Raw genomic sequence first — 19823 nt, forward strand, 5'->3', positions numbered from 1 at the left:
CATACCCACCTCCCCTGGTCTTCCATAGCGACACGTCTTCCGGCCAACTGATATGACGTAGTTGTGTCCCCTGTGTAATTGTGTGGCGTTATCTACAGGGGGGGGGCTGTACGGCATTATCTACAGGGGGGGCTGTGTGGCGTTATCTACAGGGGGACTGTGTGGCGTTATCTCAGCTTCCAACACATAAACTTCAAGAACTGACTTTTCACTTGCAGCCTAATATATCCCTCCACTTATCGGGCGCCATTGTAACAAAACAATCAATGTTATTCACTTCCCCTGTCACTCGTTTTAATGTTACAATTGAATGGTGTATATGTATTTACAATTACATCTAGCCTGCACCCGCTTCTCTTTTATACATACTAGTAACAGCACTACCTAGGGGGTGTCTTATTATGTATAGGTTCTTATATTAGTTGCAGTCTCCTTTGTGTATGTGCTCTACCATGATATTAGAATGATTTGGTATCCCCAAAAAAACTTTTATACTGTGTTTAGTTAATTTTGTTTTTCCTTATTTTATAATAAATACACACCTGTTAAATGTGTGGGTAATTAATGCAATATAAAGAAGATGCATGTATTTTAAAAAACATATGCATTTTTTAAGGCAGCATTTCAAAAGCGCAACAAAAATGTGAAAAGAAAAAAAGCACAATGTGAACTTAGCCTTATGAGTAGTTGTGATTTGAGAATCAAATCTTCATTACAGGAATAAACATCCTGTACCATTGTGTGACTTTCCTTACTTTATAATTGCAAATTAAATATTGAATATAGCTTTTTTTTTGGTCTGTACAAAGTGCAGTCATCAGCATGTTGTACCATAACCCATGTGTTTTAGTACAAGCCTAGGTGCATTTACGGAAATTTAGGCTCTGAAGAAATATGTTTTTTGGTATGTGTGGAATGATAATGAGCTGCCTATCTTGCAGATTATTTCTCGCAATTTAAAAGCCAACTTTGAGAATTTAGTGGTAATTGAACTAAAGTAACCTCGTAACCCCAAAGCCTAGATGTTGGGTACAGCCACTACTTCGATAGATGTTAATAGCTCCATAGTCTTGTAGAGTCAGTTGTATGGATGAATGGATGTGTTACTAATAAAATGGCGGCTTTTGAACAAATTTGTCAATACATTACTAAATGTTTTCCTTTTTAGATTACAAAAACATTTACATTAAAACTATACAACAACATCTAACAATTTTCTATGGGAACATAAACAAAGTACTGTATTTATGACCCATTGTGCTGTATATGTTTTCTGTGTGCTTATATGCGTAATATTTCTTTACCTATATATTTTTTTACATTATTAGGGTATGTGAACACGACCTCTTTTCAGACGTAATGCAGGCGTTTTACGCTTCGAATTACGCCTAAAAAGACGGCTCCAATACGTCGGCAAACATCTGCCCATTGCATGCAATGGGTCTTACGATGTTCTGTGCAGACGAGCTGTCATTTTACTCGTCGCTGTCAAAATACGGCGCGTAAAATGAAGGCTCGTCAAAAGAAGTGCAGGACACTTCTTGGGATGTTTTTGGAGCCATTTTCTCATAGACTATTGAAAACAGCTCCAAAAACGGCCGTAAAAAACGCTGCAAAAACGCCGCGAAAAACGTCTGAAAATCAGGAGCTGTTTTCCCTTGAAAACAGCTCCGTATTTTCAGACGAATTTTGTTAATCGTGTGAACATACCCTTAGGGTATGTTCACACGACCTATTTTCGGACATTTTTTGGGCCGTAAACGCCCGAAAAACACCCAAAAAGGCAGAACGCCTCCAAACATCTGCCCATTGATTTCAATGGGAAAACGGCGTTCTGTTCCGACGGAGCGTTTTTCGCGGTTTTTTTTACGCGTAAAAAAACGGATGCAAAAAAGAAGTGCAGGACACTTCTTGGGACGTTTTTGGAGCCGTTTTCCATAGACTCTATTGAGAAAAAGCTCAAAAAACGGACGTAAAAAAACGCAGCGAAAAACGCTGTGTAAATCGCAAGTGGCACAAAAAAACTCTGAAAATCAGGAGCTGTTTTCTCTTGAAAACAGCTCAGTGTTTTGAGACGTTTTTGACTTTGCGTATGAACATACCCCTTAGGTCAGCAAAAACGTCCCAAGAAGTGTCTTGCACTACTTTTTCGCGATTTTTTTTTTACGCGTAAAAAACACCACGAAAAACGCTCCGTTGGAACAGAACGCCGTTTTCCCATTGAAATCAATAGGCAGATGTTTGGAGGCGTTCTGCTTCCAATTTTTCGTCCATTTTTCAGCCGTTTACAGCCCGAAAAACGGTCGAAAATAGGTCGTGTGAACATACCCTTATATTAAAGACATAGCAACAGCAGTGACAGATTGCCGTTTTCCTGTCTAGTAATTTATTTATTAAATTCATATCAGAGGAAATCAGTAGAAATAATTTAACTCATTTAAAACATAATAAAGAATAATGAATAACAATGAACAAGCTCTTGCTGTTGGTGCTATGGCAAACAGAGAACATAGAATATAACATTAGTGTTTTTTTTGTCCTCCACAAAATACTGGAGTTATCTAACTGCAGACCAGCGAAAAAATATAAGACCTGCATTGTGAATGTTTTTTTTTTTTTGCAAGAGAAATAGACTAAAACACTACAATGGATTGCCCAGTGTCAGTAATGGGTTGGCTATACCTTAGAAACATCATAGAGACCACCATTTTAGAATACATAGCACTTATTAATTAACTTTTTTTAACTTTAATTATTTTTTTTGGGGGGGGGGGGTGAAATAAATAATTACATAGTTGTTTTGAGTTTTTTATGTAGCTCGCTGTGTGATATGAATAACTTGTTAACTTTATTACATGGTCATCACGATGGCGGCGATACCAAATATGTTCAGGATTTTTAACACTTTTGCACAATAAAACCACTTTTTATGGAAAAAATAATAATTTCTCTAAACATTTTTTTTCTTTGATAAAATTTATTTATCTTTATTTCATGTTTTTTTAACCCACACTAAACAATGCGATCTACTATATCTACTTATTCTGTAGCCACTTAGATGACGCGATCGCTATCGACTGCAGCTCCACAGGTGGTCTGATGCTTGAAGGGTTAATGTGCTATCTAGAGGATCTGGTGCAGGAAAGATTATCCCTCGTTCCTCCTTACTCGTCAGCCCCATAGACATACAATGGAATGGCAGGAGGCATGCTCATCCACCGCTACATTCAAGCTCCTCCTCAAGCAGTGGGACTCTGGATCTAATGATTGGTTTTAGATCCCAGCGATGGGGCCCCCAACTTTCAGACATTTATTAATTTTAGGACAACCCCCTTAATGACATTACAGTCAATGCATATTTGAATCACTAAGCTTCTCTTTGCAATCGTTTTACTTTTATCCATTCTAGAAATTAAGCTTTAATTTTCTATTTAGCAGGATAATTACTTGTAAATTGATTTTATTATTAGATTTGCGGTTTAACAGCTGTTGCAGCTGTGACAAATTGTGACAAAGTTACATGTCAAACTTTTTCTATTGCTTAACATTTTTAGTCATTAGTTTGTCATAAAATAGTTTATAATCTGAAGCAGGTGCCGCAGGATTGATTATGAGATTGTTCTAACTATGCTGAGCTTGTTACTTTTATCCTTTTTATACTGTTATCAGGCCTTCATAAGAGTAAAGGTGGCCAAAAACTTAGGATAGATCTCGGCCAAACGCTACTCCTCCCGACTTCACAGAGCATGCATGTTTTTTTTCAGCTGGGAAAGGGGAACAAGCCGCTGTTAGACTGGTCAGCTTATATCCAATGGGAACAAAGGATTGATCGTATTGGATTTCCAAACCTTCAGGAGGTTTTTACTAGGGATCTTTATGATGTGGACAGAAGCCTTGGCGGTCACAGAGGAGAAATACGTTTAAGGAAGCACAACGGAAAGAGAAGCATAAGGCTGGGTTCACACGACCTATTTTCAGACGTAAACGAGGCGTATTATGCCTCGTTTTATGTCTGAAATACGGCTCCAATACGTCGGCAAACCTCTGCCCATTCATTTGAATGGGTTTGCCGACGTACTGTGCCGACGACCTGTCATTTACGCGTCGTCGTTTGACAGCTGTCAAACGACGACTCGTAAAATGACTGCCTCGTCAAAGAAGTGCAGGACACTTCTTTGAAACGTAATTTGAGCCGTTTTTCATTGAATTCAATGAAGAACAGCTCAAGATTACGGGCGTCACAGACGCCTCGCATAATGCGAGGAGGAGCTTTTAAGTCTGAAACGACGCAGCTGTTTTCTCCTGAAAACAGTATGTAATTTCAGACATAAAAGCCAGTTCTCGTGTGCACATACCCTAAAGGTTTTTAACTTCACTGACAAACCATGGACTGTCTTACACCAAAAACATATCTGATCAGACATCTACAGTGAGTCGGATCCCCATCCAATAAATCCACCCACTGTGCCAGCAATTCATTCCCCAAAACAAATAATCTGTTCAGAAAGCTGATGAGTTTGGACCACCTCAACTTATTTCCACGAAAATGCAGTCAGTGCAAAGAAGTTAAAGTTGAAATAAATAAAAATTTGTATCCAATTAAAACTCACAACAGCTTTTTCAAAGATAAAATAGCAAATAATTATTATGAGATCCACATAGCATGAAATGTATTATGCAAGGCAAGCATTTTCATGAAACCTAACATAATGTTACAGACATCTGATGACAGGTCCCTGAACGAGAATTGAAGAGATTAACTTGAAACAAACTTCCACAGCATGAAGTTTATTTATTTAGCACATTGAATCTCCTGAATTTTAATGGCTTGATTAAGATTTCAGTTTTAAATGTCTGCTCCCATGTAGCTTATTAATTATGTTTAACGTTATGTTCAATACAAAAACATGTACAACTCTACATTTTATCTAACTATAAATATCCATTAGGTGCTGCTTGTTTTGTATCTATTTATGTTTCAATATTTATCTAGTAGTTTATTATGTTTTTTTTTTGTGTTTGCATATTCTTTATGTTTTTTTTTTAAAATTTAACCTCTAGTGTCACCTAGGGGTTCCACTTAGCATATTTATCTATGCCATGGTTTCAGTTACAATACTTGTTTATGTTTCTTTGTACTGCTAGGGTACCCACAAATCCGCTACGTTCGCAGGGGGCCTTAAAATGTTTATTAATGCCTTACTTTACTAGATAAGAATTTAAAGGAGTTTTCCAGGTAGAAACATGTATTAGCCTCTGTAACTTTTAAATACACTGTTTTACTATTTTCAGCGGCAGTCACATGGCCAGGAAATTCTGTTCCTCAGTGTCAGATCGATGAAGTGGGTGGATTACTGTGACCTTTTTTTTTTCTTCTTTTAAAACCCTTCTCTCTATCCATGCTGCCCGAACCTCTCCCTCTCCTCCTCCGATCTATCTAAGCAGTGCAGCTCAAACCGCTCCCTCTCCATGCAGTGTACCCGGACCCCCAACTATTACTTAGATCAAATATTAGCAGACGCAGTGTGATAGTTCTGTCTTCCATAAGAGGCCAAAAGATAAGTACACCGGATACGTGTCAGGTGTATGAGCGATGCACTCCCAATGCACCTTAAACAGTGCATACGGCTGACAAGTAACCCGAAAAGAGGAAGCTACAAAAATAGTATACTATTGTGTCATTCACACGGTGACATAGACGAGAGGTGGTCATTACCATGGACTACCAATGTGCTGTGTGGGCTGATGTGGTCACGTGACCGTCACTGAAAACGGCAGAACGGTGCATCTAGGTGACCTATCATTTACAAGTTGGACAGTACACACCCTATAACAGTTACAGTGGCTAATACATTTTAAATGTAATTTTTGTACCCGGAAAACCCCTTTAAAGCACAAAAGCCATCCACTTACAACCACCTCACTCCACTGATATTACATAACTTCAGCTGTTTATATTGAACTAGTGAGTTCAATATGTTATAAAAAAAAACATATGCAAAATGCAAGAAATTGCAGCACTTCCTATTATAGTAAAGTAAAGTTGTTTTATTAACCTATGCATGTAACAAGTCCAAGATTTTAACCCTCTTTCTGTGTTTTTTTTTCAAGCAATTTAACATATCCGTGAGTGCTGTGATTTCTTGGATTGTACATTTGGATTCTTGATCGGGGTCTGGTTTGCTGGCAGATCATCAGGAAGAGTTTTTTTTTTAACATTGCTGGTTTATTACTACTTCACAAAAAATATAGATACCTTTCAAACACCTATCACACTGAAATTGAAATTAAAAGCCACAACACAGATATTATATTCATACATGATGAAAAGATACATTTGGACAAATTAGAGCCACTGCCTGGAAAACACTGTCTGCAATTTAGACATAAAAAAGGGGTATAGCCACATTATTTATTTATTAAGTGCTTGACACTCTCTATTACAATGGGATTCCTTGATAGGGAAGGTATATTTAGCTATCTCTAAGTGAAAATAAGCCCTAAAAACAAAACACCTTGTTAAACTTTTATGCCCCCTGCCAAACACACTCTAAATTCTAAACTTCTACTCTACTTCTACTTTCTACTTACATAGTTACATAGTACTGTTAAAAGAGACGTACAGATGTAGCAATCTGTAACTTGACCGTTAACGCTTTAAATACACAAAGGCAAATAACTTTAACATGAATTTTTCAATGGTCTTTCAATGGCTTTTTTTTGTGATATCACACTGCAGCAAAGTTAAACTTTGCTACATCTGTTTGTCCATCAAGTTTAACCAAGGGATGGGAGAGGACGTAAATAAACGGAAGTGTTCTGCGTAAACTTTAGAACTTTATTCCACCTATTGATCCAGAGGAAGGTAAAAAACAAACAAACAAACAAACAAACAAACAAACAAACCCTGTAAGACATTGGCAATCTGCCCTAAAAAGGAACATTTCTCGCCTGATCCCAAGTGGCGATCAGACTGGATCAATATTTAAACAAGAATTCTATACATTGACATAAATATTGATAGTTAATTTGTTTTAAGAAATCATGTAAGCCTTTTTTAAGCCATCTATTGTTACTATTATAACCAACTCCTGAGGTAGTGTATTCCACAGATTCACAGTTATTATAGTAAAAGAAGACTTGTCACCTCTGGCAATTAAATTTATTTTTTTTCCCAAATGAATGACGTGCCGCTTCTTTTTTTAAAAGGGATTTTACATGGAACAGCTTTCAATACAGTTTTTTGGCATGGTACATCTATATACTTACAGATTAATCATGTCCCCCTTAGACATCTCTTCTCAAGACTAAATAAATGTAATTGTTTTAGTCTTTCCTCATAACTAAGATTCCCTATACTGCTTATCTGCTAAGTTACACCACAGAAAAAAGTGGGACATGGAATAAGATTAAAAACACAAAAAAAGGCCATACTCACAAATTGGGCAAGTATAAGCCCAGCAGGACGCAGACAGGGGAAAAATGCTGCTGAAGGAAAGTGCTCAGGTGTGTTAAATAATAATAGCCACTCCCACTAGCCTTGAGGGGCGTGGCGTGTGGTGCATGGGATGTGTAGTAAAAAATAAATGAATTGTGTATAATGTGCAAGTAGTAATAATATGTGTAAAATATGGGGGGCAGTACTGAGTATAGTGCGTAAATGAAAATAAATGAATTGTGAATAATATACAAGTGGTGAATAACATGTGTAAAATATGTAAAATATAGGGGGCAGTACTAAGTATAGTGCATAAGGGTCAGGAATGTGAGTGCATAAGGGTCAGGAATGCAATTTCTCAAATTTTCAAGAAAATGTAAAGGCAATTTTTTCAGGGACCAGTTCAGATCTGAAGTGGCTTTGAGGGCTTTATATATTAGAAAGTCCTAATAAATCATTCCATTATAAAAACTGCACCCCTCAAAGCATTCAAAACAACATTCAGAAAATTTCTTAACCCTTTAGGCATTTCACTGGAAATAAAGCAAAGTATAGGGGAAATTTACAAAATTTCTTTGTAATACATCTTTTTCTGTAAGGGTATGTGCACACGGTGAGAGGCTTTTACGGCTGAAATGACAGACTGTTTTCAGGAGAAAACAGCTGCCTCGTTTCAGCCGTAATTCCTACTCCTCGCATTTTGCGAGGCTTCTCTGACAGCCGTAAATTTTGAGCTGTGCTTCATTGAGTTCAATGAAGTACGGCTCAAATTACGTCTGAAAGAAGTGTCCTGCACTTCTTTTGACGAGGCTGTATTTTTACGCGTCGTCGTTTGACAGCTGTCAAACGACGACGCGTAAATGACAGGTCGTCTGCACAGTACGACGGCAAACCCATTCAAATGAATGGGCAGATGTTTGCCGACGTATTGTAGCCCTATTTTCAGACGTAAAACAAGGCATAATACGCCTCGTTTACGTTTGAAAATAGGTCGTGTGAACCCAGCCTAACACAGAAGGTTTTACCAGAGAAACGCAACTCAATATTTATTGCACAGATTCTGCAATTTTTAGAAATATCCCACATGTGGCCCTAGTGCGCTAATGGACTGAAGCACAGGCCACAGAAGCAAAGGAGCACCTAGAGGATTTTGGGGCCTCCTCTTTTTTACTATATGATTTAGGCACCAAGCCAGGTTTGAAGAGGTCTTGTGGTGCCAAAACAGTGGAAACCCCCCAAAAGTGACCCCATTTTGGAAACTACACCCCTCAAGGAATTTATCTAGGGATATAGTTAGCATTTTGACCCCACAGGTTTTTTGCTACATTTATTGGGAATAGTCTGTGAAAATGAAAATCTACTTTTTTTTCTGAAAAAACATAGACCTTTTTAGGTTTTACAAGGATTAAAAAAAATTATGTAAAGCATCTTCTCCCGATTATGGAAATACCCCACATGTGGTAATAAACTGCTGTTTAGACTCACGGCAGGACTCAGATGGGAAGGAGCGCCATTTGGATTTTGTAGCGCAGATTTTGATGGAATCGTTTTCGGTGCCATGTCGCGTTTGCAAAGCCCTGGAGGGACCAAAACAGTGGAAACCCTCACAAAGTGACCCCATTTTGGAAAGTACACCCCTCAAGGAATTTATCTAGGGGCTAGTTAGCAATTTTTTCATTTTTACAAGAGATAAAGGATAAAAAGCATGCATCATTTGTAAAGCAATTTCTCCCGAGTACAGCAACACCCCATATGTGGTAATAATTATTTTGTCATTAGAATTAATCAACCCTTTTAGGGCTAATCCTAACAAGAGCCATAACTTTTTTATTTTTCCATCAATAGAGCGATTTAAGGGCTGAATTTTTTGTGGGAGGAGTTGTAGTTTCTATTGACACCATCTAAAGTATCATATAATGTACTGGGAAACTGAAAATAAAATTCTTTATGTTGTAAAATTGGAAAAAACTGCGATTCCTCCATGCTTTTTTGGGTTTCGTTTTTACATCTTTCACCGTGCAGTAAAAACGACAACTCAAGTTTATTTTGTGTCTCAATACGATTAGGGTTATATTAAATTTATATAGTTTTTTTTTATATTTGACTACTTTTACAAAGAAAAAACTATTTGTTAAAAAAAATTAATTGTTTTGTATCAACTTATTCTGGGAGCCATACTTTTTTTTTTGAGCTGTGTGAGGGCTTATTTTTGTCGGGATGAGCTGTAGGTTTATTGGTACCATTTTTTAGTACGTACAACTTTTTGAACACTTTTTATTACATTTTCTTTACTAAGGTGAACAAAAAACATCGATTTTGGCATTTTAAATTCGTTATTTCTTAAGGCGTTCACCGTGCCATATAAATTACATTTTATATTATTCTGCAGGTTGGTACAATTACGGCTATACCATATGTATATAGTTTTTTTTTTGTTTTGTAGAGTTTGCACAATAAAATCATTTTTTTATAAAATAATAATTTTTTGTGTCACCATATTCTGAGAGCCATAGTTTTTTTTATTTTTCAGTCATAAAAGGTTTGCATGGGCTTGTTTTTTGCGGGACGGGTTTTAGTTTTTATTCTGACTATTTTGGGGGAACATGCGACTTTTTGATTACTTTTTATTCCATATCTTGTGAGGGGTCGTGTGCACTGCGCCGGAAAAATTACTTTATAGTTTTATATTTTGGGTCGTTACAAACGCAGTGATACCAAATATGTGTACTTTTTTTTAACGTTTTCATTTTTTCCTATAGTAAAAGACTTATTATAGGAAAAAAACATTTTTATTAACTTTGTTTTACTTTTTTTAACTTGTCACACTTTTTTTTTTACCTGCAGCACTGATCGCTGCTAGTATACATTACGCTACCGACATAGTTGGGTAAGCTCAGACGCTCAACACGAGCGCATGGAGTGGAGAAGATGCTGCTGAATAGTTTCATTGCTCTGCCATAAACTTTTGCCACTTCAAGCACTCTCAAACTGGGAGCCACAACCAGTAATATGCCACACGCTTAAACAATATTTACACTCTTAGTCTCCCCTGATAACTCTGTTGCCTGAAGGAAACGTGTCGGGAGAATCTTTCCAAACTTGAGGATGTGAATAGGATTCCATATTTATTTATGTAACTCGATTGAGAGAGACCACAACAGGAACGGGTAGGGGGGTATATAAACAAACCCCATAGCTACTACAAGTCCTTCTTCATATATGTTGGAAATATATTAGGATCGATACTTTGGAATACCAGCTTTCAAATCACATTCCATCAATTTTTTATATACGTTGCATAATTTGTGGCATTTTTCTTCATACAACATGAGGGTTACACTCGCACTATTTATGTTTATTTAACCCTTTTTTTCATTGAGGATGTCATTATTATATGTCCCCTTTTTTATTTTTCATGTAGTTATTTGTTATATCCATTTTATATTATACTTCAGTAAAAGTTATATTTTATTATAAACTCCAGTCCTTTTCCAGTGTTTTTTTATTTTTTTTACCACCTTTAATAAATTTTTTTGTAATGTATTCAAACTGTCATTGTGACATGACTGACATTGTGACGTCAATCTGGTCCTCATAGGCTTCCGTACATGGCAGACCCGGAGGCCGTTGTGTGGCCTCCAGTTGCCATAACCTTCGTTGGCAACCCCCATGATTGCATGGGGGCTGCCGATGTGCTACATACCCCCTAAATGCGGCGATCGCAATCGGGGACAGCTGACCTCCCGGTTCCCGATGCACACTGTCACCGTCACCCTGACAGGAAGCCTATCAGGACCAGCCGGAGTGGAACAAGCTTAACTATACAATCACTGGCAGACACTAAACTCTGACTGCAGGGAATACACTAAGTATTCTAGAGTTCACAAAACCTTCTCTAAAATAAGTCACGTTCCACAGTGAACTTTTTCTGAAAATGCCTTAGCTATCTACATGACTTCAACGACTTCAAAGCATTATTTAGAATAACTCAATGGCTTACCATTTAACAACTCATTTTACAACTTATTGTATAGCCCAAAATGCTCATATATGCGAACCTATGTAAAAGAAACTTGCCCAGAAGCTTAAAGCTGTACATTTTTAAAGGTACACATCACTTGGTAAGCAAAGTATAACAAATCAAATTCTATAGCAATCTGACCCTAGTCCCCATGGGACAAACAGGAATTACAAGAAACAAAGGCAGATTCAGAACTCAAAATGAGGGGCTGTAATGCACTTTACCAATAGCGAAGATAAATCCTTTTACTTCAATCCAGGACAAACTAAAAGAGGCAACAGAAAACAGTCTTCACTTTCAAATATCAAAAACTTGTTGGTTTATTCATCACCACATGTGAACATACAACGTTTTGTCTCAACAATGAGCCTTTCTTAAGCTTTCCCCACCAAACATTTTCACATCATGGTTTACAGAAGTAATAGAAGGAATTAGAGCATATCAGGTCTACTTTTATTGTCTACTTTTTATCTTTTCTGTGCTTTATATATGTCTATCATTGACCATAAAGGGGTTGTCCACTACTGGACAACTGATGACCTATCCATAGTTCATCAGTACGTGATCTGTGGGGGTCCGACACCCGGACTCTGCACCGTTAAGCCGCTCCGACTGGCTCCGAGCACCAGACATACATGTCGGAAGCAGTTGGCTTCGGCCACTGAATAGCGGCCGAGCTGCAGTACTGCAGCTCTGCTCCTATTCAAGTGAATAGGAGAAGAGCTGCAGTTCGGTAGCACGGCCGCTATTCTATGTATGTAGCCAACTGCCTCCGGCTCCATACATTGCATAATGGGCCATAACATCCAAAGTAGGGAGGCAGCTGGAGCAGCTTAACGGTGCGGGGTCCGGGTGTCGGACCCGCACCGATGACATACTGATGACCTATCCAGTGGATAGGTCATCAGTTGTTCAGTAGTGGACAACCCCTTTAAGCATATGTTTCTGAAGTGGCACCGTATAAAATAAAAACAAAAAATCACTACTTCTAACATATCTATGTCAATATATAGTGTGTCCTATGAACCTACTTAACTGTTAGGTTTAGTCTATACCATACTGTATTTCTTCCCAGTAAATAATCTTTTTTCCCCTCTTCCTTTAAGAGAACAAGATCAGTATGTATAAGAGGACAAACAGAGAACATCTGACTTTTTTCATATCTTCTAAAGACTTCAAGAAAATGGTCATGAAATGATGAATTTATTTTCAAATCATGTCATGAAATTACATAAAGTATAGAATTTTTATTTTTTTGTAGAGTAGATACCTTTCAATATAAAAGTAATCCTCGCCATATTTCCAAACAGTAATATATGAAGTTACTGGAAATGTATTAAGTGTTAGTCTACAACCATTTGCTGTTTACTTGTAGCAAATGTATGTAAAATGGGCTTTAACAAGTTTACTGCTTTTTTATTGTTGATATTAATTTGAAGAGTATTCATGTGTAGTTCATCAATATTAAATTATTATTTAAAAATATTACTCATTGTCGCTCTGATTTACTCTCGTATTGACTACTATAACTCATTACTAATTGTCTTCCACTCACTAAACTCTCCCCTCTCCAATCTATGTTAATGCAGCAGCAAGGCTTATCTTTCATACCAACCAATGCCTCTACTCTGTACCAGTCACTGCACTGGTTGCCCATTCCCTTCAGAATTAAATTAAAATTTATTACTCACCCACAAAGCTCTCCACAGTGCTGCACCTCCTTACATCTCCTCCCTCATCTCTGCTCTACATTCTGCCAACGACCTTAGATTAAAATCCTCCATAATCCGAACCTTCCACTCCCGTCTCCAAGATTTTTCTCATGCTTGATCAGTCCTCTGGAATTCGCTACCCCAGACAATCAGATCAATTGTACATCCACAATTTTAAAATTACCCCGAAAACTTATCTTTTTAGAAAGGCCTATTTTATTCCCTAATCTGACTCCTTTTCCTGGCTCTGTTTTACATTAGTCATCAGAACTTGACCCCCCTTCATTCAGCAGTATCCCCCACACTCCTTGCACCCCAATGCACTTCATGTCTATCATACACACACTGGCTGGTGAATGTGTCATGCAGCTTTATGTGTACTACCCCATATGTATAAAAGATGGCTGAACCATTGTACTTAAACACTTTTTTAAATTTTGTGTCTCCTTTATTTCCTCATAGATTGTAAGCTCTTGCGAACAGTGTCCTTACACCTCTTGCTTGAATTGTAAATTAGCTTTGTCACTATGTAATGTCTGATATTGTCTACATGTTCCCTCTGAATCGTAAAGTGCTGCTGAATATGTTGGCGCTATATAAATAAAGATTATTATTATTAAAAATACAATGTAACAATTCATAAATATGCAATTTCTAAGAAAGATTCTTTTACAATGTAATATGCATACTGTATTTTATTTATCGTTTTCACAGTAGAGCCACAGAAGCTAGAACATATTTATACAGTATGAAATAATTAAAAATATTAATTACTATTTCACAACAGCAATTATTTATTCACAATTATTAATGAATTTCACTCAGTAATGAGTAAAACATTGTTCTTGCAGATGAAAATAAGTCTTGCTTCATATAAAAAAAAAAAATTATGGGAAAAAACTAAGGTATCATCCAATATTAAAACGTTTGATTTTTTTAAAAGATCAAGTGGTAAACACAAGGGCAAGTATGGCATTGGTCCATTATAGTCATATGTCTACATATGAAGGGATTATATTAAGATCAACTACAAGAACGTTGAGTAATTGATACTATACTCATAATATTGAAGATAATGTCAGAATGCAGACTGTTGTCTCTTTTTATAGCAATAAAAAGCTTAAAAATAGACCTCATAGAGATCAAATGCAGCCTAAAAACACATATACAAATATATATACACACACACACACACACACACACATATATATATATATATATATATATATGTGTGTGTGTTCATAATGTTAATATTAGCTAAAACCATCTATTTTACTCAGTACTGAAAAATGTATGCCACCAAGTAAAATTAAACTCCGAACAGCTGCAAACTCTGTCAGGTATCCAACCGATATGTTATTAGAGAATAAAATGCAACAGTTGGATCAGCCTACGATATCTGGAAACACTGGATGAGCGACATCAAATCTGCTTTTATACCATCATTTAAAAATCCATAGAGTATGGGATTTAAACAACAGGAGACCATGCCAAGCAAGTGACAGATGCAATAAACTAATTTGAAATGTCGATTGGAAATCAGATTGGCATTAAAGTCAGTAACAAGGTGAAAGAGGTGAAGTGGCATCCAACTGACAGCAAAAGCCAAGATCAGTACAGTTAGTCTACAGAAAACACGCCTAGACCTCTTCTTTATCCGAGTTATAGATTTAGATACAGAGTTAATGTTGTGTAGTTCAGAATTATCTTCTGGCTTCATTTCAAAACATATGGGAACTCCTGGTAGGTAGACACTTGAAGGTAAAGTGTGGACACTAGTGTGGATACTAGTGGGTAATGTGTGGCTCCTCTCTGTAGTAGATGTCTCTGGAATGTCACCAGTATTACTCTCTTGGTGTCGTCTTAGTATCGCTGGGACAACACTTGCTGATTTTTTGCTGTAGCGCTTTCTATGTTTCCGTACACAAGTATAACTCCACTTTTGACTGCTAGAGATTTCAACCTCAGATTGATTTGTTTTTGGATGTTGAAGAGTCAAATTGATCATCTCATTTTCTTCAACTTTTACATCTTTATTTGGTAATCTTGAACTTATGCTCCTACAAACACTTGTATGACTTATTGTTAGACAAGACAGTGGCAAAATATACTGAACTAATAATAAAGAAATTGTGAAGGCAATTCTGTATGAATCAGATGGCCAGGATTCAATACACAGATAACTATTCATCAGTGGTTCTAAATTAAATGCGTCTCTTAAATTTATAATTTTATGAAAGACAGGTAAAGGGGAACATATGGTGAAACCAAGAGTCCAGACGGTAGCAATCAAAAAGTATCCATGATTTGCTGTTAAATTGGTTGAAAGAGGATTTTTTATCATGTGGTACCTCACCAAGGCAATGGACATGAGCATTAGAGTAGAGATTAGAACAGAGACACACTGGAGGAAAGGCACAACATGGCACATGACCTCACCAAAGATCCATTGGTCAAGCAAGACGCATGTGAGGGTAAATGGTGAGCAGAACAGCACAACTAAAATATCAGAAAAAGCCAAGTTTCCAATGAGATAGTTAATTATAGTTTTCTGCTTGCGTTTTCTGAAAATAGCCAGGAGAATTAGGAGGTTTCCCATAAATCCAAGCAGGCTTACAAATGTATATAGTCCAATTAGAAAGTATCGTATGTCGTCCACACTGCTGTTGTAATCTTCCCAAGCGGGAAAATTAGTGGCTGATGTTGCAAAGGTGCTGTTGTCGTCTTTCATAACAGTCCTGTTATTAAAGTCTTTTATGTCCAAATCCATTTCACAGTTCTAAGGCACAAAGAAAAGCAATTAGTAAATTTGTGTAAAAGCTGTGTAAAAGCTGTTCTAAAAGCTGAAGAATTATTGATTGGTTTCTGATTCTAAAGTTACAAAAACCCTATTTTAACAAGATACACATAATATACAGGTATAGATTATGTATATATGAGTTAATTTAAAAAAAATAATAAGTCACTGATTAAATCCACTACTATATGGTAAACATATTATTTGCTATGTTTGTATGTGTTAGTAATGCAGGGAGGGGGGATATAGGAAGCATTATGTTAGTAAACAGTCATGAAGGGAGATCACTCAGTTAAGAACTGCAAGGTAATGTATATTGGTGTATATGTGCTATGATTGTTAGACATTAGTGTACAGAAAATATGGCATGCAAGCACATTGAAAGGATCCTAACGAGCCATGCATGCTTTTAAATTTCCAAATATATAATTTGTGATACATCCATATTTAATATAGTTACATTTTCCATGTTAGGAATCCAAAATTTACTCCAATTTATCCAAATCCTCCACTGCCCCCCCAATAATGAAATTCTAATCTGATCTCCAGAAAATAGTGAATGAAATCCAGCATTTCTTTAGATAAAATTCTGTATTTTATGTTCTCATGTTTAAAATAATGTTGGCACTCTAACAACACTTACGCGTTTCGAGCCATACTGGCTCTTAATCATAGACTATGATTAAGAGACAATATGGCTCGATATGCATAAAGAATTTTATTTGAGGAAGTGCTCGATTTCATTTACTATTTTTTGGACATCACCATAGGTTGCCTTCCACTAATTCATCCGTGCACCCTCCATGTATCTGGAAGCCGATGTCGATGGTTACGGTGTCTACCTAGGTAAGCTGATCCCAATTTAGTTTGCTCGATGTAGTCTGATCTCTGAACATGATATGGCCAGTTAGTCAGACTGGGTGTGTAACCTAATTCAATCAGCCCACATGACTAGGAATACACTCCAGTCCTGGACCTCTAAAAAAACAAATAGGATGAGGAAATACACTGTTATGGGCTCTGAAACGGTTATATGGCAAGTTAGCACTACAGTTGAGGCTGCTGCGTTGCAGAGCCAGTGTGTCTGACCAATGCATCATGGTTAGGCATTATGCAAATCTACTAAAGTTGACATCTGTGTGTTTGCTTGATACAGGGTAAAGAAAATGTATTGTACAAGCCCTAGATATTATCAGTAATGAATACATATACGTATTGGATAATTAACATAGTAACATTTTAACTCTCTATGAATGTACTCATTCCCGGGAAAAAAAATAAACAAAGGCAATTTTAAACATTGTTTACAATAGGGGGGCAGATAGTCAATTGTACTCATCTACTGATTGACTGCTGAGCGGTGATTGCAATGACTCGCTGGCCACTTGACACACAATTTCCCCTTAAAGAGGATCTATCACCAAATTTCACAATACAAATTGCATACTTTATTAAATAGATCTCTTAGACATTATGATACTTTAAAAATCTGTGTGAGAATGTCTATATATTTTTTTTCTGAATGTCTTCCAGCCTCTTAGACCCGATAAGGCTGGTGTACTTTGGAAGTTTGAAAGTCTTCCTGCCTGATATTAAAAGAGTCCAGTGTATTTATCAGATAAACTCAATCTCCGCCAACCTAGAGCTGACAAGCTCCTATCAGTGTCCCTCCTTCCCACACATACTCAGTACAAGCCACAGTCTCTCTCCGGCTTTGTAGTAAAAGAAAGCAGAAGATTGAGTTCGATTCTGTAATTCCACACTGAAACTACTGCTTCAAGGCAGACTCTCTCACTGCAGAGCCATGGAAACTGCATCCAGAATTTGAAAAACTCAATAACAATCTTAAAAAGGAGGTTGAACTGGAACGGGCGATATCTGCTCGTAAAAAGAAAAAATATCAGAGGGATATATTAGATTTTGAAAAAAATCTAATATTTTCCTTTTCAGCCAAAAAAGAGGGGCATAATAGACGAAGACCTTTCTCTAAAAAAGATAATTATGTCACCACTGATAGGGACACAACTAGTGACTTTTCTAGTGATAATGAAATAGGTAGGCATACCAAAATTGACAGCTCATCAAATAAGGTTTCTTTTTTAGGGGATCAAGGCAGAGGACCACTTGCAGGAGACAAACTAGTAGAGAAAAAAGGAAGGCCAAATACAAGACAATGCAGGGGAAGATAATTGATAATAAGAATATTATTAACCTTTCGGAAATTTCTCTGTCATCTGGCCATATCAGTTTATTAAACCGGGGCTTGGGTTTCTCAACAACCATATCCAGAAATCAATTTGAAATCTACAAGAATTTCCATTTGTTTGTTAGAAAGATACTCTTAACCCCTTAATGGCTGGCCTATTTTAAACCTTGATGACAAAGCAATTTTTTACGTTTTTCCATCATTGCATTCCAAGCGCTATAACTTTTTTATTTTTGCATCAACATAAATGTATATGGTTTTGTTTTTTGTTTGACAAGTTGTATTTTTAATAGCACCATTTTGGGGTACATATAATTTATTGCTTTACTTTTATTAACTTTTTTTGGGGCGTAATAGAAAAAACCCAGCAATTTCTCCACCCTTTTTTTGTGTCTTTAATTTACGCCGTTTACCGTGTGGTATAAATAACATAATAACTATTCAGTGGGTCGTTACGATTGCGACGATACCAAATTGATATAGTTTTCTTTTGTTTTACTACTTTTACACAGTAAAAACACAGTTTACAACGGACAGGCATCTGCTAGGCCATGCCAGAGTCATGACCTAGCAGGCATCCACTACAGGCAGACCTGGGGGCCTTTATTAGGCCCCGGCTGCCATAGAAGACACTGGCACCCTGCGATCTCATAGCAGGGTGCCAGTGGGGTGAGAGAGGGAGCTCCCTCCCTCTCTCCAAAACCACTTAGATGCGGCTCTCGCTATTGAGCGCCGCATCTAAGGGGTTAAACAGGTGGATTTCGTCTGACCGCTCGATTCCCCAAGTTCTCAGCTACCAGAGGTTGCTGAAAACAGGGAGTTTTAACTGCTCCCAGCGCCACAGATTTATTCTGATGCAGCGCCGTGAAAAGGTGTATGCATCAGAATAAAGCCTGTTAGTGGCCACTGTGAAAAGGCATATTGGCAGTCACTAACGGGTTAAGATTATGGCATTGATGACAAAGGAAACAGTAGTGATCTAAAAATAGAAAAACAATCTGCCCAACCCATAAGAATGGCCCTAGACACTACCTTGGATTCTAATGATCTCAGGGCACTAGCAGATTTAGAACACCTTTGGAAAGCAGGCAATGTTGTTGGAAAAGATCACAATAGTGAGGCATTGACTAATAATATAGTTACAGACTTTACGAATTTGCATAAAAAAGTGGCACAATGCCTAACTTTTATTCAAACAGATACACCCATGCCTTTATGCAAGCTATGGGTAGAGGCCTGAATCTCGTTGATTGGTCCTCCTTCCTGAGTGAGGATAACCTCACCAAGGAAGAACGCAAAGCATTGAAGGAATTGCGTAACCTTAATAATATAGTCATTAAGCCTAGTGATAAAGGTGGAAATGTTGTCCTCCTCAGGGGGGAGTACTATGTCAGCGAGATCAGCAAACATTTGGACTCTACAAGTTATTGTTGCCTAACTGAAAATCTGATAGGTGATATAACCCGTACCCTAAACAGAGAATTGATTTTTGCACATGATGAGGGCTTGATTAATAAACGAGAATATGATTTCCTTGAAGTTAGGGAACCACGTGTTCCCACAATCTACATACTTCCCAAAGTCCATGAGAACAAAGAACTCCCACCAGGAAGACCAATCATCTCATGCTGTGGTGGCCCGCCTGATCA

The 19823-nt window shown here is 37.2% G+C and overlaps 1 protein-coding gene across 5 annotated transcripts in view; it reads right to left on the reverse strand.

The window, feature by feature from the left end:
• Positions 1 to 14009: 14009 nt before the first annotated feature.
• NPY5R (neuropeptide Y receptor Y5) overlaps positions 14010 to 19823 on the reverse strand; it is a 96546-nt gene continuing 90732 nt past the window's right edge. For all 5 annotated transcript variants that reach the window (XM_075849668.1, XM_075849670.1, XM_075849669.1 and 2 more), the window contains one exon: positions 14010 to 15950. In XM_075849668.1, the coding sequence (XP_075705783.1) occupies positions 14562 to 15950 (1389 nt within the window). In that variant the 3' untranslated portion in view covers positions 14010 to 14561. The remainder of the gene's footprint in view (positions 15951 to 19823) is intronic.

Source organism: Rhinoderma darwinii, chromosome 1 (genome assembly GCF_050947455.1).
Source record: "Rhinoderma darwinii isolate aRhiDar2 chromosome 1, aRhiDar2.hap1, whole genome shotgun sequence".
Lineage (NCBI taxonomy): Eukaryota > Metazoa > Chordata > Amphibia > Anura > Rhinodermatidae > Rhinoderma > Rhinoderma darwinii.